The sequence below is a fragment of the Cucumis sativus genome, chromosome 6 (assembly GCF_000004075.3).
Source record: "Cucumis sativus cultivar 9930 chromosome 6, Cucumber_9930_V3, whole genome shotgun sequence".
In the NCBI taxonomy this organism is placed as follows: domain Eukaryota; kingdom Viridiplantae; phylum Streptophyta; class Magnoliopsida; order Cucurbitales; family Cucurbitaceae; genus Cucumis; species Cucumis sativus.
Window position 1 is genome coordinate 25,431,686 of NC_026660.2, and position 25,310 is coordinate 25,456,995.

General features: G+C 35.4%; 3 protein-coding genes across 4 annotated transcripts; 1 reads left to right on the forward strand and 2 right to left on the reverse strand.

Moving 5' to 3' along the window:
• The first annotated feature begins 214 nt into the window (after positions 1–214).
• Positions 215–9,455, forward strand: LOC101218305. 2 transcript variants are annotated; one of them, XM_031886511.1, is made up of 9 exons: positions 215–388; positions 614–3,046; positions 3,170–5,899; positions 5,987–6,243; positions 6,314–6,458; positions 6,726–6,903; positions 6,993–7,328; positions 7,426–8,120; positions 8,386–9,455. In XM_031886511.1, exons 2-9 carry the CDS (start codon positions 830–832, stop codon positions 9,031–9,033), a joined length of 7,206 nt encoding a protein of 2,401 aa, XP_031742371.1. In that variant the 5' UTR covers positions 215–388; positions 614–829; the 3' UTR covers positions 9,034–9,455. The 2 variants fall into 2 exon arrangements, with proteins under 2 accessions (XP_031742371.1, XP_004142008.1); XM_004141960.3 differs by having other exon boundaries at positions 614–5,899.
• Positions 9,176–11,204, reverse strand: LOC101218067 (ethylene-responsive transcription factor ERF109). Its single transcript, XM_004141959.3, has one exon. It carries the CDS (start codon positions 11,069–11,071, stop codon positions 10,490–10,492), a length of 582 nt encoding a protein of 193 aa, XP_004142007.1. The 5' UTR covers positions 11,072–11,204; the 3' UTR covers positions 9,176–10,489.
• Positions 11,205–19,414: 8,210 nt separating this feature from the next.
• On the reverse strand, positions 19,415–22,056 carry LOC101216801 (heat shock factor protein HSF24). Its single transcript, XM_004141868.3, has 2 exons — positions 21,144–22,056; positions 19,415–20,528 (listed from the first exon to the last, which is right to left on the reverse strand). Exons 1-2 carry the CDS (start codon positions 21,345–21,347, stop codon positions 19,860–19,862), a joined length of 873 nt encoding a protein of 290 aa, XP_004141916.1. The 5' UTR covers positions 21,348–22,056; the 3' UTR covers positions 19,415–19,859.
• Positions 22,057–25,310: the final 3,254 nt, after the last annotated feature.

Genomic DNA, 25,310 nt, shown 5'->3' on the forward strand with positions numbered 1-25,310 from the left:
AAGAAGTAAGACTATAGCAAGGGTATACAATTGTAAAATATGAAAAGAAAGTAAATATATACAATAAATTTTTTTTTTTTGTTTTAGAAATGAATTTTAAAATAAAAAAGAAAAAAGAAAATGAAAAAGAAGGTGAAGGGGGCAAAAATCAGAATTGCAAGTAAAGAAATAAAAAAAAAAAAAAAGTTAAAATTGATTAATTGGTTATCGTGGTGGTTTTGGGTATTGGTAGCTCTCTCCTTCTTTTCATTAATTTTCTCATTTTCTGATTGTTCTCTCCCCCATCTTCCTCCTCCTTCTGGTTAGAGTAGGTTTCTTTCATCTGACGTACTGTAGACGTCTTATCCGCCGCGCACCCTTAAGCTCTCTAACTTACAAATTCTTGGAGGTAACTTTCTTTCTTCTACTATTTCTCTCCTTCTCCCTCTTTATTCTCATCATATCTGGTTTTACGTTTAGCATTCTACTCAAACCCTAATACCAAGGCCCGCCCCCAACTTCTCTCCCCGCTATTTCATTTGTTTCCTTTATTTGAGATCGCTTCGGTTCTATTCTATTCACCTTTCTGGAATCTGTAATATTTACTAATTTCTGTTTTTATTTTATTCATCAGGGATAGGGAGAGTCCGTCGGCCCCCCCTGTTATTATCATTCTTCTCATTAGTTTTTCTTTTCAATTTGCGATCGATTATCTGCTTTAAGATCTGTGAAAAAAAGGGGGATCTTTGAGTTGCTTCTGTTAGAAAAAGAACGGTAAGTTAGGTTTTTTGATGCTTTGGCGGGAATCGGGATCCGCCAAGCGGATTAGAGTTTTGGGGTGCACCCTGCGATGGCTAATCCTGGCGTCGGGACCAAGTTTGTGTCCGTGAATCTCAACAAATCGTATGGACAGACTCATCACCATCATCATCATCATCATTCATCTCATTCCAATTCTTATGGATCAAATCGAACGCGACCTGGTGGTCATGGGGTTGGCGGAGGAATGGTGGTCCTGTCGAGGCCCCGTAGTTCCCAGAAACCTGGGCCGAAGCTTTCTGTTCCACCCCCCTTGAATCTTCCTTCTTTGCGAAAGGAGCATGAGAGACTTGATTCTTTGGGTTCAGGCACTGGCCCAACTGGTGGAGGGGTTTTGGGAAACGGACAGAGGCCAACTTCAGCTGGTATGGGTTGGACAAAGCCGCGCACCAACGATTTGCCAGAGAAAGAAGGGCCTAGTGCTACTATAGTTGATAAAATTGATCCGTCTTTGCGAAGTGTTGATGGGGTGAGCGGTGGGAGCAGTGTGTATATGCCTCCTTCTGCTCGTGCTGGTATGACAGGCCCGGTTGTGTCCACTTCTGCTTCCTCTCATGTGCATGCTACAGTTGAAAAATCCCCTGTTTTGAGAGGTGAGGATTTCCCTTCTTTGCAAGCAACTTTACCTTCTGCAGCTGCGCCTTCCCAGAAACAGAGAGATGGGTTGAGTTCTAAGTTGAAACACGGGTCTGAAGGCTCATATGAAGAACAGAGGGATACTACACATTTAAGTTCAAGAATAGATGACCGCTCAAAATATCAGTCTTCGCAGAAAAGTGTTCGTAGTGAAAATGCAAAAAATGGCAACTCTTTCAGTTCTGGCACTTTCCAGTCACCAGAATCATCTCGGAAGCAGGAAGACATTTTCCCAGGTCCTTTACCACTCGTGTCAATGAATCCTAGATCAGACTGGGCTGATGATGAACGTGATACAAGTCATGGTTTGATTGACAGGGTTAGGGATCGAGGGCACCCAAAGAGTGAGGCTTACTGGGAGAGGGACTTTGACATGCCGCGGGTTAGTTCTCTTCCCCACAAACCCACTCACAACTTTTCTCAGAGATGGAATCTGCGGGATGATGAATCTGGGAAGTTTCATTCCAGTGATATTCATAAAGTGGACCCGTATGGTCGAGATGCCAGGGTGGCTAGTAGAGAAGGCTGGGAAGGAAACTTTCGGAAAAACAATCCTGTACCAAAAGATGGATTTGGTTCAGACAATGCTAATGATAGAAATGCTATTGCAGGAAGGCCCACTAGTGTTGATCGAGAAACAAATGCTGATAACACGCACGTTTCACATTTCCGAGAACATGCTAATAAAGATGGGAGGAGAGATACTGGATTTGGACAGAATGGGCGGCAGACTTGGAATAGTGCAACAGAATCTTATAGCTCTCAGGAACCAGATCGGACTGTAAAAGACAAGTATGGTAGTGAGCAACACAATAGGTTCAGGGGTGAAACACATAATACATCAGTTGCTAACTCGTCATACTCTTCTGGTTTAAAACGAATTCCTGCTGACGAGCCATTGCTGAACTTTGGCAGGGATAGACGTTCATATGCAAAGATTGAGAAACCTTACATGGAAGATCCTTTTATGAAAGATTTTGGAGCCTCTAGTTTTGATGGACGAGATCCTTTTACTGCTGGTCTTGTTGGGGTGGTCAAGAGGAAGAAGGATGTGATTAAGCAGACTGATTTTCATGACCCTGTCAGGGAATCTTTTGAGGCCGAACTTGAGAGAGTTCAACAGATCCAAGAACAGGAGCGTCAGCGAATTATCGAGGAGCAAGAAAGAGCTCTAGAACTAGCTAGGAGAGAAGAGGAAGAGAGACAGAGGCTTGCCAGGGAGCATGAAGAAAGGCAGAGGAGAGCTGAAGAAGAAGCCAGAGAAGCAGCCTGGAGAGCTGAGCAAGAACGACTGGAGGCTATCCAAAAGGCTGAAGAACTTCGGATAGCTAGAGAGGAAGAAAAACAGAGGATTTTTCTGGAGGAAGAGAGAAGAAAGCAGGGTGCTAAGCTAAAACTTTTAGAATTAGAGGAAAAGATAGCCAAGAGGCAGGCTGAAGCTGTGAAATCAAGTACTTCAAATTCAGATATTCCTGAAAAGAAAATTCCCAGTGTTGTAAAAGATGTTTCAAGGTTGGTAGACACAGTTGATTGGGAAGATGGTGAAAAGATGGTGGAGCGAATAACTACATCAGCTTCTTCTGAGTCATCTAGCATAAATAGGTCCTCTGAGGTAGGCCTTAGATCTCAATTTTCTAGAGATGGTTCTCCTTCCTTTGTGGATAGAGGCAAGTCTGTTAATTCATGGAGGCGAGATTTTTATGATAGAGGAAGTGGCTCTCAATTTGTTCTACAGGATCAAAGTACTGGATACAATGGGCCAAGGCGGGAGGTATCAACTGGTGGGCGGGTATCTTCTAGGAAAGAATTTTATGGGGGAGCTGCATTTACGACTTCCAAGACATCTCATAGGAGAGGTATAACAGAACCACAATCTGATGAATATTCACTAAGAGGGCAGAGACCTAACCTTTCTGGAGGTGTCGATCATTATAACAAGACCCAAGAGTTTGACTCCGATTTTCAGGATAATGTTGAGAATTTTGGTGATCATGGATGGAGGCAAGAGAGTGGTCACAATAACTTCTATTTTCCTTACCCTGAACGAGTAAATCCAATTTCTGAGACCGATGGGTCCTACTCTGTTGGTAGGTCACGTTATTCCCAGAGGCAACCTCGTGTTCTTCCTCCTCCGTCTGTAGCTTCTATGCAGAAATCTTCTGTCAGGAATGAATATGAATCCGTTTCCCGAGATATTGTAGAAAGTGAGATACAATATGACCATCCAGCAAGTAATATTTCTACTGCTCAGACAATGTATATTCATCATGAAAACCGTGCACTTCCTGAGATAATTGATGTTAATTTAGAGAATGGTGAGAATGAGGAGCAGAAGCCAGATGGCAACACAACACTGCGGTGTGACTCACAGTCAACCCTTTCTGTTTTTAGCCCCCCAACGTCTCCAACTCATCTATCTCATGAGGACTTGGATGATTCTGGAGATTCTCCTGTTTTATCAGCTAGTAGAGAAGGCACATTGTCAATAGAGGATAATGAATCTGCTGTACCAGCTGCCAAGGCTGGGAAAGAGATCATGATTACCTCTACTAGGGTATCTACAGGCGATGAAGATGAATGGGGTGCTGTAGATGAGCATGTGCAAGAACAGGAAGAATATGATGAAGACGATGATGGGTATCAGGAAGAAGACGAAGTTCATGAAGGAGAGGATGAGAACATTGATCTTGTACAAGATTTTGATGATTTGCATTTAGATGATAAAGGATCACCTCATATGTTAGATAACTTGGTATTAGGTTTTAATGAAGGAGTTGAAGTGGGGATGCCAAATGATGAGTTCGAAAGAATTCCAGGAAATGAAGAAAATTTGTACGTCACTTCAGAAATTTCCAATGACATCAGAGAAGAGCAGGGGTCTTCTAAAGGATTGCAAGTTGATGGTAATGTCTGTCAATATGTGGATGCTTCTTCTCAAATAAGGATTGACCCTGAGGAGATGCAGGACTTGGTCTTGCAGTCTAAAACTGCACAAGCATTGGCAGAATCTGAAATTACCGAACAAGGAAATTCGTCTTGTAGATCTAGTGTATCTGTTCAACAGCCAATCTCATCTTCAGTTTCAATGGCCCCACAATCTATTTCTGGTCAAGTTATTGTGCCAAGTGCCGTTTCTGGTCAAGCTGAGCCTCCTGTTAAGCTTCAGTTTGGGTTGTTCTCAGGTCCTTCTCTCATACCATCTCCTGTACCAGCCATACAGATAGGTTCTATACAGATGCCTCTTCATTTGCATCCTCAGATTACTCAATCTATGACTCACATGCATTCATCACAGCCCCCTCTTTTCCAGTTTGGGCAGCTAAGGTATACATCTTCTGTCTCTCCAGGTGTACTGCCTTTGGCTCCTCAACCACTGACATTTGTTCCGCCCACTGTTCAAACTGGTTTTTCTTTAAAAAAAAACCCAGGAGATGGTCTGTCAATTCATCCTTCTCAGGAAACCTGTGCTCATAGTTCACGGAAAAACAACGTGTCACCTTTTTTGATGGATAACCAACAAGGCCTTGTGTCAAGATCTTTGAATGTGAATCCATCAGGGGAGTCAGAGTCATTACCGTTAGCAGAAAGTATAGAAAGCAAAGTTGTGACTCCACATGATCAAACTGCAGTTTCTTGCATTGATGAGAGCAATTCCAGACCCGAACCAGGTTTTCAAGCAGAACACCATCGGCTCCGTGTTTCATCTTCAGATAATCGTTATGTGGTATCAAGGGGAAAAGAATCTGAAGGTCGAGCTCCAGATGGGATGGGATCATTTGATTCTGTTTCAAGAAATAAGGGTTTGAGCGGGTTAAAAGGTCGTGGACAGTTTCCTGGTGGAAGAGGGAAAAAGTACATCTTTACAGTAAAAAATTCTGGATCCCGATTGCCATTCCCAGTTTCTGAATCTACTCGCTTAGAGACTGGTGGATTTCAGAGGCGGCCTAGGCGCAATATTACACGTACTGAGTTTCGTGTTCGAGAAACTGCAGACAAAAAGTTGTCTAATAGCCAAGTTTCTTCAAACCATGTAGGGGTAGATGATAAGCCAACTGTTAGTGGAAGAACTGCAGTCAATTCTGCCAGAAATGGGACTAGAAAGGTTATCGTGTCTAATAAGCCATCAAAGAGAGCATTAGAGTCTGAAGGATTAAGCTCTGGGGTGAGCACGTCCGTAGAGCTTGATGCTGGTAATAGATCTGAAAAGGGAGTGAAAAAAGAGTATTCGGGCAAGAGCCAGGGAAGCCAGTACTCTGGAGAAGGTAACTTCAGAAGGAATATTTGTTCTGGGGAGGATGTTGATGCCCCTTTGCAGAGTGGAATCATTCGTGTATTTGAGCAACCTGGCATAGAGGCTCCCAGTGATGAGGATGATTTCATTGAGGTGCGTTCAAAAAGGCAGATGCTGAATGATAGGCGTGAGCAAAGAGAAAAGGAGATCAAGGCGAAGTCCCACAACTCAAAGGTTTATACGTTTTCCTTTTCTTTTTTATTTAATTCTTATTGTTATTGCAAGTTTATAGTTTAATAAATTTGACAAATATTCTTTTAGATCCCACGAAAAGGTCGATCTACTTCGAAAAGTGCATTATCCTCAGTCAATTCAAGCAAAGTTTATGCCCCTAAGGAAGCAGAAACAGTTAAAAGAACTCGATCTGATTTTGTTGCTGCTGATGGAGGAGTACGTGGATCAGGAAATGTTGTGGTGTCAAGTGCATTTAGTCCTCCTGTAGTCTCTCAACCATTGGCCCCAATTGGGACTCCTGCTCTAAAATCTGATTCCCAGTCCGAGAGATCACATACTGCTAGGTTGGTATTCATTATAAACTTACCTGCATCATCTTTGAGACCTGGGTAAACATTTTAGATTATTTTGTAGGTCTATCCAGACAAGTGGCCCTACATTGGCAACTAATGATGGAAGAAATCTCGACTCAAGCATGATGTTTGATAAGAAGGATGATATTCTGGATAATGTTCAATCATCTTTTACTTCCTGGGGCAATTCACGCATAAATCAACAGGTACAGAGGTGGAAATGGTGACCTCGTTGAGTTTTATTCTGGTCATTACATATCTTTCTGGATGTTAGAATTGCTGTGTTACTGTGTTGAGAGGACCTGTATCTTATTGATGTATCATGTTTATTTCCTTCAGTTTGAGTGCAAGAAGGGTTAAATCTTTATTTAAGTTCAAGCTGATTAAACTTACTACTTAGATCTATAATTCTGATGTGATTATACTTGTTTATATTTCATAATTATCTGATAGACTTTCAAACTGCTTGGCAGGTTATTGCCCTGACTCAAACCCAACTTGACGAGGCTATGAAGCCTGCTCAATTTGATTTACATCCTCCAGCTGGTGATACTAATGTGCCATCGCCATCTATCTTAGCAATGGATAGGTCATTTTCTTCTGCTGCTAATCCAATCAGTTCTCTGCTTGCTGGGGAGAAAATTCAGTTCGGTGAGTATTGGAAGAACCACATGCATCAAAATCTGAACTTAAGAATTGAAGTTTGTTAATTAAAATTCTCTTTTCAATTATGTATGCAGGTGCAGTCACATCTCCAACTGTTCTTCCTCCTGGTAGCTGTTCCACTTTGCTTGGGATTGGTGCCCCCACTGGTCTCTGTCACTCGGATATCCCAATTCCTCACAAACTCTCTGGTGCTGATAATGATTGCCATCTTTTCTTCGAGAAAGAGAAGCATCGCTCTGAATCTTGTACTCATATTGAAGATAGTGAAGCTGAAGCTGAGGCAGCTGCGTCTGCTGTTGCTGTTGCAGCTATCAGTAGTGATGAGATGGTCACTAATGGAATTGGCACATGCTCTGTTTCGGTTACTGATACCAATAATTTTGGTGGTGGCGATATTAACGTTGCAACAGGTAGTGTGGCAGCTGTGGTGCAATAACGATGATTTGTTTTACCTTTTATTCTGTTTGTACTTTTTGTTAAATGACTTTGATGGTTACTGTTTTACAGGTTCAACTGGTGATCAGCAACTAGCCAGTAAAACAAGGGCGGATGACTCTCTTACTGTAGCCCTTCCTGCAGATTTGTCTGTTGAAACTCCCCCAATATCCCTGTGGCCGACTTTGCCTAGTCCACAGAATTCTTCAAGTCAGATGCTTTCACATTTTCCTGGTGGTTCGCCTTCCCAATTTCCCTTTTATGAGATAAATCCAATGTTGGGAGGTCCTGTCTTTACGTTTGGACCCCATGATGAGTCGGTACCCACCACCCAAGCTCAAACACAAAAAAGCAGTGCACCAGCACCTGGCCCACTTGGATCCTGGAAACAGTGTCATTCTGGTGTCGATTCATTCTATGGGCCTCCTACTGGTTTTACTGGTCCGTTCATTAGTCCTGGAGGCATCCCAGGGGTTCAAGGTCCTCCGCACATGGTTGTATACAATCACTTTGCTCCTGTTGGACAGTTTGGGCAGGTTGGCTTGAGTTTCATGGGTGCTACGTATATTCCTTCTGGAAAACAGCATGACTGGAAGCATAGCCCTGGACCTTCTTCTTTGGGCGTTGATGGGGATCAGAAAAATTTGAATATGGTTTCGGCTCAACGAATGCCCACCAACTTACCTCCAATCCAGCATCTGGCCCCTGGTTCGCCCCTGCTGCCTATGGCTTCTCCATTAGCCATGTTTGATGTTTCTCCATTCCAGGTATAGTTTGTTGATTTTAGTACTCTCTTTCAGCATCTTCTTTGTTGTGCACCTCCCGAGGGGGAGAACATTTGTGTTTGGACTGTAGACATATTATTAGGCAGAAATGTAGGGTTCAAGACTATATTTCATAAACAGTATCCCTGGTCCTAAACAATGAGTATGATGCATGTTTTTGGCAGTTCTGGTGATCGATTACCTTTTTTTTTTTTCTTTTCCTTGTATGAAAAGAGTTCTGATGACTTGGTGTTAAATATTTTTGCAGGCCTCTCCTGAAATGTCAGTCCAAACTCGGTGGCCTTCTTCAGCATCCCCTGTTCAGCCTGTGCCTCTATCCATGCCTATGCAGCAGCAGCAAGCGGAAGGCATTCTTCCTTCTCATTTTAGTCATGCATCATCTTCTGATCCGACCTTTTCAGTTAATAGATTTTCTGGATCACAACCCTCTGTAGCCTCTGACCTCAAGCGTAATTTTACTGTGTCCGCGGATGCAACTGTCACCCAACTTCCGGATGAACTTGGAATAGTTGATTCTTCAAGTTGCGTGAGTTCTGGGGCGTCAGTGCCAAATGGTGACATTAACAGCCTATCGGTTACTGATGCTGGAAAGGCTGGTGTTCAGAATTGCAGCAGCAGCAGCAACAGTGGTCAGAATAATGCAGGCACCAGTTTAAAATCACAGTCTCATCACAAGGGCATAACATCCGCCCAGCAATACAGTCATTCTTCTGGATACAATTACCAGAGAAGTGGTGCTTCTCAAAAAAATAGTTCAGGTGGCAGTGACTGGACCCACCGGAGAACTGGGTTCATGGGAAGAACTCAGTCTGGAGCTGAGAAGAACTTTTCCTCTGCAAAAATGAAGCAAATTTATGTGGCCAAGCAACCATCGAACGGAAATCTCAGAGTATAGAAAGGGAGCTGCCTAGATTTCGGATTTGCATTGAACGGATTGTTTTTGGTATCCAGAAATCGAAGTTTTGGTTGGTTTTTTTATTTTTATTTTTTTTGTGTTTATGTTGGCATTAGTAAAGCGTGTTGGAATTAATTAGTCAGTCTGTAGAGACCCATCCATTATTGATGAATTAGCCAATGAATATTGGTGATGACTGCAACTGCAGGAGTTTGAATGGGGATGCCATTCCAGACTTAAAAAGGGATTTAATTTGATTTCATTCTTCGAAGCGACGTGCCAGTAGTAGGGCAAAGGGCAGGCATAGTCGATTATGATATGAAGTTGAAGTTCTAGTGGGCTTCACAAATTTTTATTATTTATTGGAACTGATGTAATTCATATTTCTTACTTTTCAAGGTAATACTTGCAATTCTATCAAATGGTCAAATTAGTGGACCTTTCCCCTAATTTTAATCTGTCCTATTTTATTTTCTGGTCCAAATGGGCGATGGATGATCAATTTTGAGTCTGTCGGACCAGATGCCTGCCTTTTTTTCCTCTCTTTCATTTAAATTCTACCTACCCAGTACAGAATATAGTAAACATAAAATAGTTTTAATGTTTTGTTCTTGATTTTTTTTTTTAAAAAAAACGAATAGGATATATATAGAAACAAATAAAAAGACTGCATATTTGTGTATTGAAACACAGAAACGAGGAAAGTCTTGCAATTTCCTGAGGCTCCTCAACCGTCTCTCTTCCGCGATGACAAGAGAAGTTTCACCGTCTTCAATAACACTTGCCGGATTGCAAATCAATATGGAACTTTGAAAGTTCAGAACCGTCAGAAGCAATATATATATATATATATATATATATATATATTATACCCAAAAAAAGAAAGAGAAAAGACCTGCCAAGAATAGAGAAGCTTCCATCCGTTCTAGAACGTGGAATATGTATGGATCATAATTTAAGGTCAAGGGTTTCGCGTTGTTTTGTATGAAAATGTGTGCCCAATTATTTGGTTGATGTCATCAATTTTGGATTTAGTGTAAAACTGATTCTCCACCTCAGAAATTAAAACCAACCAATCTGGATCTGGACCTGGACCTGAACTCTATAAAACATTCAACACACGAAGGTCCCACCTGTCTTTTCATGGGGGTCGTACCTCTCTTTCCTCAAGTGTTATTGTTTTGGCTCTACACTTCAACATAAATCCTAAAATATAAGACCTCCCACCCCTTCACAACTTTCTCCACTTCATATTAATCATAATAAAAGAAAAAACGCATATTTTTCCTTCTACACAAAATGGATACAATATCCTCTACCTCATTCGGGATGGGTGAAACTCAAACTCTGACTTCACTTTTTTTTTTAAAAAAAAGGACCCATAATTTCCCCTAATTAACTAATTATAATTTAAGTTAAGAAACTTCCCCAGCTACCATGGAAAATTAGAACTGCGTTATCTTTTGATTTCCTCCAAATTGGGTTCCCTGTTCCCTTGTGGGATTTCATTCTGCTGGTAATCTGAGGCTGGAAAATTGAGCTTTGCTCTGTCTCCTCCACGGAACTCAATGGCAGCTCTGTCATACGCCCTCGCTGCTTCCTCCGCCGTTTGGAAAGTCCCTAACCACACTCTTATTCTTCTTCTCGGGTCTCGAATCTCAGCTGCCCATTTCCCCCGGCGCCTCTCCCTTACTCCTCTGAATCTCCCCTTCATCTTCTTCCTCCCCTTCTTCTTATTTCCATTGTCATTATTATCTTCATCTTTCACCACATTTTGATTTTGATTATTCCCATCTTCAAAATAGTTGCATCCCAAGCAGTTCGCAAACTGGCACTTCTTGCACTCATCGTTGGCGCTAGGAAACCACAAGACGGCGGTGCCGGAATGATTATTACTATAATCATCATTATGATCAAGCCCAATTCTGGTGTCGGTCAGCACGTATGTGAGAGCCGAGACAATAATCGAGTTCTCCTCCTCCACTCCCAACCTCGAACCAAAGGGCGCCGTTACCAAATCTCTAGAAGGACCAGACATTATAATCCTTAGTTATGGCGTAAATATAATTGTGGAAATGGGTGGTTTTTCTTTTTTCGGGGGGAAAGTTAGAGAATTGTGTTTATAATTTTGAGTTGTGGGTTTAGAAGTGAACATGAAAGCATGAGGGGAAAAAGAAAATACAAAATATATAAAGGTTTTGGGGGTGGGCGGAGGATGAAAGTCTACATGGCAAACAGAAGATTGTGGTACACACGGCTTATACGAGTTAAGAAAAAGGGTGTGGTGTTGGCACGTGGACAAATCTAAAACTTGAAAGCTATTACTTGCTTACGTGCTTACTTGCTCACTTGCTTACTTGATTTGGACATTTTTGGTTTAGGGGAAGTGAGCGTAGAGTGACAAGTAGCACAGTTTTCATGCTGTGCTGGCGCCTCCATGTCCTACTCTGTTTACAACTTTTTCATTTCATTCTTCTCTTCACTTTTCACTTTCTTTCAAAATTATAAATATATGCCAACTCAGTTTTCTACCTTCCGTCACAATTAGCTTCAACTTTCAAATATTTTAAATACCCTTCACCAGTTGAGAAAATATCATTTATGTTTGGTTTTGGATCAAACTCATTCTTGTTAATTTTGTTTACAAAGTATATCTTCATTTTTTATATAAAAATAAATAAATTTCAACTCTTTTATAGGATGTTTAAGGTATTTTCAAAACTTGAATTAAATTCAAGATTTAAAGTTATATTAGAATTTTCTATGACAATCAGACAATCTTGCGATTACAACGAGACTCATTTAAAGCATAGATACATTTTAACTTTTTCCTTTGAATAGGGTCTTTGGTTAGTAGAGTAGTGATCATAAGTTAAATAAACCATAATTGTCTAGTTAAAATGAGGCAGAAGTAGTAAGGTTACTTAATTAAATCAACAATTCATTCCATGGATGATACTTAAACTCAATCACTATATTAAATTTTGAGGGTGTGTTTAGAAAAGGGTTACGTAGGAATAGTTATAAGGTGATTATGATAAAATGTATTTGGAGAAGAGTTACGTAAGTAGTATTATAAAATCTATTTTTTTATACAATTTTTCTTTTAAAAAAAATCGTATTCTAACTTCAATACACAAATTTTGCATATTTAATTTACTAAATTTTTTTAATTTTAGTAAAACAATTTGCCTTAATATCTTTAAATACAACATGAAATTTTCAACTTTTTTTTTCAAGTAGTTGGTTGAATACGTTATTGTTTTTCCTTTTAAGGATAAAATATTCTCAATTTTCTTCTTACCTAAACATTATGTTTTTTTTCTTCTTTTCCTCTATGGAGTGAACACAACTGATAAAATTTATAATGAATCAATGATAGATATAAAAATAAGGAAGAAGTGAAAGAAAAAAAAGTACATTTTGGAAAGGGACATTTTCAAAAATATCAAAATAAATTAAAATATTTACAAACTATAGCAAAATTTTGAATTCTATCATTGATAGTCTTCTATCACTGTAGCATACGAATGACTATCAGTGATAGAATTTACTATAAGTTATAATTATTTTGTAAAATTTGCCATTTTTGAAAATTTACCTTTTGAAAAAGTACGAGGATAATTTTGTAAAAAAGTTAGATTCAAAATTTAATTCAATTAAATCTCGTCGTTAAATTGATTTTTCTAAAAGAAAATTCTTATACATATTAAATTATAGTTGACTTCTTAATGTTTCTCGGTAGACTTGGTTTTCTTCCTGATTAATCGAAAAAATTATAGTTTACTTTACTCGAATGAGTTTTCCAAGGTGATGTTTTTTCCCGAGGTATGAAAACTAACTTAAATAAAAAATTTGAGTTGTTACATTGTATATCAAAGGTGTTCACAGTTTTATTTGGTTCGGTTTGAAGCTAAAACCGCACTGAATTGCAAAATGCACTATAAAAAAGAAAAATCATTCGAAATTGAATCGAAACAACTCATCTATGTCAAACTGAACAACTTATGCAAAAAAAAAAAATTGAATCGAAACTGAACCCCTTGAGCATAAATATTAGAATCAAAATCTTTTATGAACATTATACATGAATAAAAGTCCTACAAAATTACAAATACAAATTAAATTAATTTGTACCATAATTAAGTACAGTACATAAAAGTTTCAAAACATTGAAGTTTGAAAGTCCTTCAAAATCATTCCTATAAATTACACTTATACCCTACTCTAATTAATACATATATATTTACTTATTTATATTTTTAAAATAAAGCGTTTCAGTTTAATTTTAAAATTTGTTTATTGTCTTACATCGGATCAAACCACGTAAGAATCAATTTCAATTTAACACAAACTAAATCGAACTAGATGCATTCGATTTTGATACACAAACTGAATCGAACTAGATGCATTGGATTTTGATTGAAGTTTACTTTGTATTGGACATGAAATTAGGAAGATTTGACACTAAAGTTTGACCATGAAATTAATAGGTTGAACTTGTCTAACTAAGATTGTGGACGGAGTTGAATATAAAATCTTAGTTGGCCGTTGGTTGTCTCTCAATGTACGACCATTTTACTTATAACACTTAGCATGTGGAGCCCTTCATATAACAGTTGAAAAAGTCTATGAAATGAAGAAATAATCTTTTCTTTTTATTAAAAAAAATTAGTTGTGAAAATCACATGTATTAATTTCCCTAATAGCTCACAAAAGTCAATTCTTAATTAATGCACAAATAATCTAACATCCATCAAATTAATTTCCCGAGTAATATAAAACTAAGGTGGTTAGACTTTATACATATTTGAACTCAGACAACACCACTCTACGAAGTAAAAGAGCTTCCATCTCTGAAATGCTTTTGTATGAAATTTAGATCAACAAAAATTTAGAGAGTCAAAATATTGATTCGATATTCATTTAATAATGATTTGCTCCATTTACACTCAAGGTAAGATATTTAGTCTTTTTAAACTAATAAAATGTTAGTGAAGGATCGGCTTATTTAGCTATATTTATTTTTCCAATAAAGGATCTTAACTTTAATTCAAATCACCTAATGTAACATTAGAAATTATACATTCTTATACTCATACTTTAGTTACAAAGTTATCTAACTCGCTAGTTACTTATAGGAACGTTTTTTTTTTCGTATTCACTTGGATGAACAAGATAGTCATTTGAATAATTCATAAATAGTAGTACAACATAACTTTCATAAGATGATCTCATTAAACTAAAATTTTGTTTATTTCCAAAAAAGATAGTAAAATTGGAAGCATGATCGTCTTCTAAACTTATGAACGTGGGTCAATTTTTGGCTAAACTTTCAACTTCAGAAACTTTGGTTTGGATGGTACTAACAAAGAAAGAAAGAAAGAAACATATGATGAAATATATATATATAGCGTAAGAGAATGGAATGAAAGGAAGAAAATTAAAGAAGAAGAATGATTGGAGAGAGAGAAGGCATTTGAAGGGTCACAAAGGTAATTGGGTTTCAGAAGACGGCTCTTAATTCAAACACGACAATGTATACAACAAAACAAAATAGACGTAAATGAGTATACTAATTAATTATTGACGAAAAAGTGTGATGATTTTGCCCATTCATATTCATAATTCATATCCATATCCTTGGTGTCATGGTGTCATATACTGTCATACCCCATTTACATACAAAACTTGATATGGTTTGAGTGTTTCAAATTAAACAATAACCACTCACTTTGTTTTCACGTTTCTCCAAAATATCTATTTTCAATTCCGCGGTCTTAAGCATTCACATTTTTTGTTTTCATTTTTTCTTTTATACACTTTCCATTGTAACTAAAAAACACACGTGTTTGCCATATTTTTAACAAAAACAAAAAAAAATTATAATAATTAAATTCATAGCACACAGTTTATTATTTGCAAAAATGACAAAAGTGAAGCACAATCCAAACATCAAGATGTAAAATGCCATATATACTCTCGCTATTAATATACGTTTGATACATCTTATACACGTCTGATACACCTAATACTCCTTGATACACATGATACTCTTTGATACACTCGATACTTTTTCATACACACTTGAAACATTACTAATATATGTTTGATACACCTAATACACTGCAGATACATTTAGTATTATTCACTTCTACAATTGATTGATTAAATGCACTTAATATACTTGAAGTCCTACTTATACATTTGATATACTATTGATATACACTTGTAAACTTGATTCATATACTTGATAATGATTCACTTTACTGATACTCTTTAACAATATATTATTGATATACTTGACAATGATACACTGAGTTACATCATTCATATGTACTTAATAATACTCTAATGAACTGCATAAAATTTGAAAAAATAAAAAAAAAATCATGTCGTAAATATATTAACCAACTAATACATATAATATAAGTATATCACAACACTGATATAGTAAAAAATTAAACAAAATCTTTTGGAATCAAATTCAACTTAAAATACACATCGAAGAAAGTAAGAAAAAAAATCACAAATGAAGTTAAATTACTCTGATCAACAACCATTATATTATATTTTATATTACAATTATTGTATTATTTATATTTTAAAATTAAGATTAAGACAGAAAGAATAAATAATTTTTCTAGTATAAAAATAAATAAATAATTAGGGCTTTAAAAAGTGGGAGAATAAATAAATAATGAGTAGAGAATTAAAAAGAGGAAGAGAAGTAAGTTATTGAATGGTAGTTTATGAATAATAACAAATTTAAGATGAGAAGTGAAAATTTTGCCATATTGGTAAAAATTCTAAAACAATGTGTTATAATTGCTATAACATATTCTCAAAATGCTATCATGCAATTTTCCTATTTTCAAATATAACAAAGTCAACCAAGTTTCATAATATAGCAAAAATTTAGATTTTATCAACGATATACATTGATAAACTTTTATTTGTGTTTATCAATGTCAATAATTGATAGAATCTAATTTTTTTTATCAACTTTGTTATTTTTGACAACTTTACATTTAAATAATAGTTATAAATTTAAATTTAAATTTCTTTGAATATAAATTTTGATAAAATGTTTATGAATATAGGTCAAATATTATTACATTATATTTATCGTGATAAAATATAGTAAAATGAATTAAATTGTTTATAATAGTAAAAATTTTAGATTATATTAAAATAATAGACAATGATAACCACTCATATACTTCTATCAATGTCTATATTTCTATCAATGTTTATCACTGATGTGGATAGATATTAATAAAAGTATATCAATGATTAGGGAAGAGATCTCTTTTGTACTGCCGAGAAATCTCTTTTGTATTAAGTAAACTTTTATAAATAATGATAGTTGACAACATTTACTCAAAAAGTTATTTAAATTAACTCTCTTCAATACAACGGATATGTAAACCTCCTCAAATATGACAATCAACCAAGCTTTGATTGAGCTCTCCATAAGTGGATTTATTCTTATTGATGATGTATTTTTGGACCGTTCCTTAAGTTTAAAGGTAATTTTGAAACTTTGAAAGTCTAATGGTACTTTTGACATTTTTGGCACGAGATTTTTGGAGAAATTTGATTCGTGGAGTTGATTTTGTATTTTTATTGATTTAATGCAGTGTGATTTGATCTCTAAAATTTGATCATCTGATTCTCTCCCGGCTGAACATCTACGCTTGATTTGAGAAAGCAAGAATGTGATGTGTTCTTGGAGTTGAAGTCTTGGAAGAAAGCTTGTATCTTTAAAGGAGCTTCAATATTCAAAGATAATTGATTTTATGAGTTAGATAGTCTTCTAGCTGTTGCAATAATTCTCTCTAGACCTTTTGGAGTCCAAAATTTCCATTACAAATGAGAAAATTCCTCTATTTATAGAATTATGTGGTGAGCTTTATGAGTTTGAGTCTTGTTCGTTCATGAACTAGATCCATAGACTCAATTACATGAATTTGGGTTGTATTTCTAAATTAACTTATTTTAATCTATTTAAATAATATTTAAATTGACCAAAATAATTAACTTGATCAAACGGTCATAATAAAAACATGTGACATCATTCGAATGCACCAATTTATGTTTTCAATTTTAATTTGAGACACGTGTCAATTTTTTTTAGTTAGTCCCAAATTTGATTATTTATATTTTTCATCGTTAGTCTAGTAAATACTGTGACAATTTATGATTTGTCTCAAAATTTCCTATTCAACCGACATAAGATATTTCAAATAACTTTCAAGCTAACCTCACTAAAATTAAATGTTTTTCAAACAAAACCTTACTAGCTAGTATCTTCAAAATATTTTTAATTTTTTCTTTTAATATCCATTGATTTTTCAACACTTTGTTGGCACTCAAATATCATCACATCCATGTGAGGACGTGATTTGTTATGGTACCCAATAGTCTTGACCTCCAACTCGTTTTTTCCAAGTTTTATCTTTCTTTAGTTTGAGCTAACATACAAATAGATTTTCGTAGTGGTATGATGTTTAGCTTACTGCACTTTATTATGTTTCAGTCAGTATTAATTAACTGTGATCAACTCAACGAAGCACGAAAAAACAAAGGAGTTAAAGTCGGATCTCTCGATTGTAGAATACTAATTACCATTTCCCTTGGAGTGTTTGAAGGGATTATTCTATAAGTCCATCCTCTAACACGTGCTTACAATTGCTTTTAATCATAAAGATGTTAAGCATAGATGTTCATCTAACTTGTGAGGACCCTTCCTGAACGAGGTGAGAAATTTCTAAATACACGAAGAATGGAGGAGGGAGTGAGGAGTATCTTTTCTTTCATTGAAAATTAGAGACTGGAGACAGAAAATACAAACCCATCCTTGACCACAATCCCCGCACCATCTGGAAAGAAAAGAGAATATATATATATATATATATATATATATATATTTCTACCAGAAGGAAGGATATATATTTTTACTTATTTACTTATAAAAACAAAAGTTTAGAATATTTTTTTACAGAAAATTCGATCTCGAAAGAGAAATTTGTGAGGAGGGAAACTGAGATAGGGGGTGGGAACGAGGATGGGGAGTGACATCTCCGGTCTCGCCCTATAGACATCTCTAATGTCAAAGGGTTCAAGGTGATAGAGTGCCTATTAGCATCTCTACTGTTTTATTTCCTAATTGATAGATACATTCGTTAAATCAATTAATGGTCCCAAACCTCAGATTGTTAATATTTCTCTTTTGAATCTCATGCTGCACTATGTCCTTTTCAGTTCCCTTTGGGCTTTGATTCTGCAGGAAAATTTTGGGCGTTGCATTGGGTAACAACCCACATTGGCACTTGCTTCTTTTCTTTTACAAAGAAAATATTCGAAGTGAATTATTTATCTAATTCCCTCCCTGACTAATTTCTCGGATTGTATCAAAGAAACGTAAAGGTAAAACATACCAATTTTTCCTCTTTTTTCTCTTCATATTCATTCAACACCTTTGTTTACATTATAATAAACCCACTAATGAATTTTAAACCAAGTAATGACAGAGTTTCTGTTTGGAGGAGTACCTCAGTCATATTGAAATAATCAAACATCTGCATCCATCCACGAATGCCCATATTTGCAACCTGTAAAAAACTGTTTTAAATCTGGTTAATGGCGCCGCTGCCCAGAATTTAAAGGAACTGTAAACGGACTAAACCAGACTAAACCATAAACTATTTGGTTTCAACTCAAATTAATTATTGGATTTGGGCTAAATGGATCGTATGTTAGGTCAAAGGCTAAGCCCAAGCTGGCTTTCTCCATCATCACTTACCAAAACGTGCTCTCTTCAATTACCTCAAACATCAAGTGTGTAGGTCTCAATAACAATAAATGTTTCTAAGTACTACAGCTATTTATTTATTCTGTAACAGTCGAACTAAGCGTAGTAAATATAACATATTATAGGAAAATTATTACCATTAAAATAATTTATTTTGCTATATTTAAGTTGTCCCTATATTTTATAATTGCTACAAAGATCCATTCATAATGTTAAAGTTAATTAAAACCTCTAGCTCTAGGTTTCATTACTACCATTATTAGTTCATTAAACACTCTACATTTTATTACAGCCATTCATTCAACAATTGAGTCAACATTGCATTTTATCAGTAAGCTAAAGAACTGATATATTTTAAAACCTTATAACAAAAAAAGAAAAAAAAACATAAAACGATCACATTCATTTTTATCCATAACACTCTAATTATTATAGATAAAATTAGGCAATTCATTAATTATTTATTATGTTATGTTTATTAAAACAAAAATCATAAAGAGTTGATCATAAGTGAAAGTGAAATGAATGATGTTAAGACCATAAGTTCAGATGGCACAAAAACAATGAAGAAGCTAAGAAATGGTACGAAAATAGATATGTGTCTAAAACATTGAAAAGATTTTTTTTAGAAGTGTAAGAGGTGGACACCCATTTACTTTTGATATCCACACCCTTAACATACAACTTTCTGTCTACAAATTCTAGAAGCTACCCCTTTTTTACATTACCCCAATTTCAATTTTGATTCTAACTTTCTTTCTTATTATTACATTTTTCTACCTTACCTTTCTTTCTTTTACCTCCTTATATGGTTGAATAATTGAAACAACCTTCTTTTGCTATAACATCCATTGCTCTTCCACCAACCGAGAGTCCCTTTGAACTCTCTAGAAACTGCTTCATATTTATATTCTATTTATATTTTATATTATTATTTAAACTTTACTTCCATGCAACGCCGTCGTTTCATAATTCCAATATGGGGATTTGATTTCCACGCGCTCAGTCCTCAGTTGCAGACATTGCTGCTCCTCATCAACGGCGCGTGCATCTCATCCGCCGACTTCATTGCCTTCGCATGTGGTCCGTTGCTGCACCCCTTTTTCTCCTCTCGTCCCCTTTTCATCTTCTTCTCCTTTTTCCCTTTCAACCAAACCCCGAACAATTTCAGAGTTTCGCCCTCCTCCTCTTCCTCCTCCTCCTCCTCCTCCTCTTCATCCTCGCTTCTACCGTTATCAGCGCCTCCCTCGCTACAAACGCGATTGTTGGCTTCTTGTTTCATGATCCGGTTGATCTGATCCGGTGCTACCTTCAAGTAGTCAGTGAGGAAAGCCACCAACTCGTCACACTGTTTCTTCGTCTGAACAAGCTCCGAGTTCAACATCTCGTTATCCTTCCTTAATTTGTCGTTCTCCTCAGTGAGATCGGCGAATTGTGCGATGGTTCCCATATCCACGGATCCAGGATTGGAGGTGGAAGTGGAACCGATGTCCTCCCCGGAGTTGGAGGGAGAAGAGTTGGGAGCAGCGGCGCCGGATTTAAGGGTATGAAGGGTTCGGATGGGTGTTGTTATCAAGATGGCCTTCCGGCGGCGGATTTTGATGAGGAGGTCCTTGTGACCCCGTTGGAAGTTGTCGTTGGCGAATTCCCATTTGTCCGGTACGATCTTGCGAAAGCCCTGTGGAACGTAAACATGAAATGGAATTGAATTAATTTCTGAGAATAAATATACCGTATACGGAAGAATCCAATCCACGTGGTAATTTCATCAGTTACAGGAAGACGGGGAGAGAAAAAGAATGACCCAACACGTGGCTTTAAAAAAAACGAATTAAATAAAGAAGGTGTGTAAAAATTGAAGAAGTCGCTAGACGCATCTGGACGGTGCGAATTTCACGACTTTTCTGCGCATCATTACTACTCTTGCATTTGTGGGGACACTATAATGAAAAAATAAGAACAATAACAAGGGGAACCAAAAAGACATTTATAACCCTCAACTACTCCTCCAGAGTTCACACCCCACACGCCAAGAAACTCAAGAAACGGCGTGAAATGGAAATCTCATTTCTTAAACAAAAAAAACGGTAGGTGAGGGAAATACAACCCATCCCCATCCCCATCTCCATCTCCATCGTAACATTAGCACAAGCATTGATGAATTAGCACACAAACCATCAATTTCCTAAATTTGGATATAACAATTACTTCTGATATTTCAAAAATGATAAAATAATCAATAAATTAAATTAGCAGAAGAAATTAGATTTAAATTTAATTTGGGGATGCTTACGTAAGTGTTAAGCTGACGGACGAAGCTAGAGAAATTGTTGTGTTTGAAGTAATTGGGAAGCAAATCTCTGGCGAAATCAGCGGTTTTCCAGACGATGAAGGTAGAGCCAGAGGGATTCCATGAAACGACATCGTCGGTGGCAGGATCATCCACCAGCTGATAGGTCTTGGTGAGAAAGGGGGCGGGGAGCGATCTCTGTGCCATGGATTATAAGAAAGGATAGAAAAAGAAAGGAAAGAAGAGATGGTATATATATAAGATGTATGTATTAGAGTAAGGAAGAGATGAGATGATGATGGTGATGGTGAGGATTAGAATTAGATGAGTGGACTGAAGAGAAGAAGAGCGGTGAGGAATTCCCAATCCCAGCAGTAGAAACCGGAGAAAGAGCGGAGGGGATTAGCGAGGTGGGGCTTGTGATCATCAAGTCCCATGTTGGATTGGAGAAAAGGAAATGACCATAACTACAAATAGGAAGAAGAATAAAGGAACCCAGATTGTGTTTTGTGTTAATAATAATAACAAGAATGATAATGATGATAATAATAATAATCCTTTTTTCCAAATTCATGAAAGGACTCCTTTTAAAGAAGATGGGAGAAGGAAAATAGAGAACAGTGACGTGGATCAGTTGCTTCTAGAAGTCTTCAGAAACCGCATCCTAATGAAATTACAAAAAGAAAAACAACCCCCCCCCTCCTTCGTCCTTCCTCCTTCCTCCACTAATACAAAAATAAAAAATAAAAACTCTCCCTATTTTCAAAATAATAAAAAGAAAAATAAAAATAAAAAAAGACACACAGAGAGAGATAAAGATGACAGGTTAAAGATAAGAGATGGAAAGAGGCACTTTTTTGACAATGGAGGATTGTTCTAAATAATTTAATAAACAAAGCTCTGGAAACAACCCCAAAGCATGGAAAACTGGATCTGCCTCATATTACCGCGAACCTTCTTTCAACAAGAAGCCGTGTTGTTCTTTTTCCTTTAAAACAAATTGTAATTCAAGTTTTTCATTCTTTTTCCCTTCATTTTTATGCAAATTCAAATGTGAACGCGTCCTTTTTTTCCCCTCTTTTCTACTAAAATATTTATTCATTATTAAGAAAATAAAAAGAGTACGACCGCCAAGCCAACGTCCTGCCGAAGGAAAGGAGAGGAACGTTTCATCTTTTATTTTATTTTTTCTTTCTCTTTCTCTCATACCTAACTCCATCCCCGACTTCCTTCACATTCATTTTACCCACCAAATATGTAAAACTTCAATTTTTTACTCTATTTTAAATCATTATATAATTTCCTCTCCATTTCCGTAATCTCTATATTATTATTACTCTTCCTGAAATTCTTAAATTATGGCTATGAAATCAAATTTAAATATATTAAATAATCTTTTTTAATTAATAATAATAAAGAAAAACCCAAACAAGGTGTCTTCTTATATTCCATTTAGTAGGTAAAGATTGAATATTCAATATGTAGGATGAGGGAGATATTTAACTAAACCAAACCCCTACAGTAAACTGACGTTTTAGGAGAATCGCAATCTTCACCGACATATTAAAAATCAAGGGAAAATAAATTAAAAACAAATATTTGATATTTTAATCCTCGCTTGATTTTCAAAATATTATACTTGAATGTAGCGTAGATTTTTACTTTATATATATATTTTTTATTAAAAATATTCATTTACAGTCTTTTAATATTAAAATTTATTGATTAATTTAAAAGAATTAAATTAACCATATTTAATTATTTTTCTATCACTAATTTAAAACTGAGTTCTTCCAAATTAATTTAAATTAGTTATTATTCAAAATATACTTCTCCAAATTTAGAAAGTAAATCAAAGACAAAACTTATGCCACTAATTAGATTGCATCAACTGTCTTTATACACACAGTCAAAACTGCAGTTAACCGATATAAAATTGTGATGCAGTAAATATATTATATATAAAAGCATCAAATTAAGCATTTGAAAAAAAAAAAAGAAAGAAAGAAAAAAGTGGTGACTAAGGATATTTTGGTTGACAAAAGAAAAAAGGAAAGAGTGCGTAGTAAGTAGACGTTTCGAAACATTTTACAAACATGCCGAAGGAGGAGAGTACGGTCATTAATATATATTTGGGCAAAAGTAGGTCTTTTGCTATGGGGAATGGATAATGATCCTGGTTTTGGCTTTATTTGAAATTGGTATTAACACTTGTCAAACAGGCCCCTCTCGTAACCGTCTAAACGCATCATTTTGTTACCATACCCTCACTGAATTACCAAATACAGATACATGCATGTATATACTAATTAATTTAGTCAGTTACATGCAATACCATACCCCTTTTCTTCTCTTCTCTCTTCTTTTCTTTTCTCTTCTTCTTTTCTTTTATTAAATACCATTTCTTACGTCAAATATATTCATTCTTGTGTAATATATATTTAATCAACCTACTAATTATCACTTACTCAACCCACCAACCTATATGTTCTTTTCTTATTAACACTAAGGAAGTTAACAAAAAACACTTGTTGGTAGTAATGTTATGGGTGTATGGATAAATTGATATGAGACTGAGATGCTAAAACTATACTCATTTGTTAAAATAAATAAATATGATTTATAGTTAATATTTATACTCCTTTTTAGTAACAGCTTATCTGATAAAAGTTTGTCGTTGAACATGTTTGATTGGAAGAAACATATTTGCCATGACGTATCGACAATGTTTGAAGTTTTAGAGACAAATCTGAATTAAAGTCTTCGATGGGTATCAAATCTTGGAGCCGTTACGTCATTCAACGTATTAACGTTATTCGGTTTAGATAAAATTGTGGATATATGAATAAAATCTTGTTGTAACGATATTGTTGATTAGGAGACACGTGATTTGGTACGGTATGCTTTTACGTATTCTTTGACTTTGTTTTGTAAAATAAATTATATTTAATAAAAAAATTTATCAAGTAAAAAAATTATCATCCATTTTAACGTATGTATATATAACCTAATCAGTTCAAATTCTATCAAAGCTTGACAGTTAAACACTAAAAAAATAAAACTTATCTGTCAAAATCATCAATGATAGAAGTCTATTACTAATAGACCATATAACAAATATTGGTCTATCACTCATAAACCATAAAAGTTTGTCGGTATATTTTGCTATATTTATAAAATATTGTTACAAACTTAATAATTATTCCAAAAATTATTACTCATATAAATTATCTATTTTTAGAATGCGTGTTAGGGTTGAAATTTGGTTGGGTTGGGAGACATTCTCAACCCAACCCATATTTTCGGGTTATTTGGGTTGGGTTGGGTTGTCAGGTTGTATATATACCCATAATTTGTTTTTTTATTAAAATAATATATTTTTTTATTTATTTATATATTATATTAATTCGGGTCGAGTTTGATTGAACGAATTTTCAACCCTCCAACCTGAGACCCAAACCAACCCAACCCGAAAAAATTAATTTTTTTTAATCCAACTCAACTCATACTTTAATCTAACCCAACCCAACCCTTATAATATGGATTGGATAGTCCGGGTTATTTGGGTTCAACCTATATTTGTACATCCCTAACGCATGTAATCCATTCTAAACAGTCAAATACGTTTTTTTTATGAAATTAATTTTGTTTTCCTTTTTATTCAAAATATAATAAGTATAGAATTATGAATCTGGTTGGTAAAGTTGTAATATACATCTATATTTACTCATTATTATTTTATTAATTTTATTTATAATTCAACGAGAATTTAATACTCTTTACCTTTTGTAGGTTCCTAATAAAAGGATTTAAGAGCTTGACAAGTATAATTATTCTTAAATCAGGAATATTTGCACTCTATATTCTAATTTTCATAAAATTGGTTTCTATAACTACACCCGTGTTTGAACTAATTAATTAAATCTTTCATAATACTCTAGAACGAGTAACATCTCTTAATGTCATTAATTAAATCTTTGAAGACAGAAAAAAAAAAGTGTTTGATTAAAAATGAGTATGGTAAGAAGGGAGAATGAAATTAAATGAAATGGGTTTGTAATAAAAAAAAAAAGAAAAAGAAAGTATATAGTTATATAGTTGGTAGTAAGGGGGAAATGTTAGGAGGCCACCAAACATTGTGGGGGGCGGAAGAAAAGAAAAGAAAAAAAA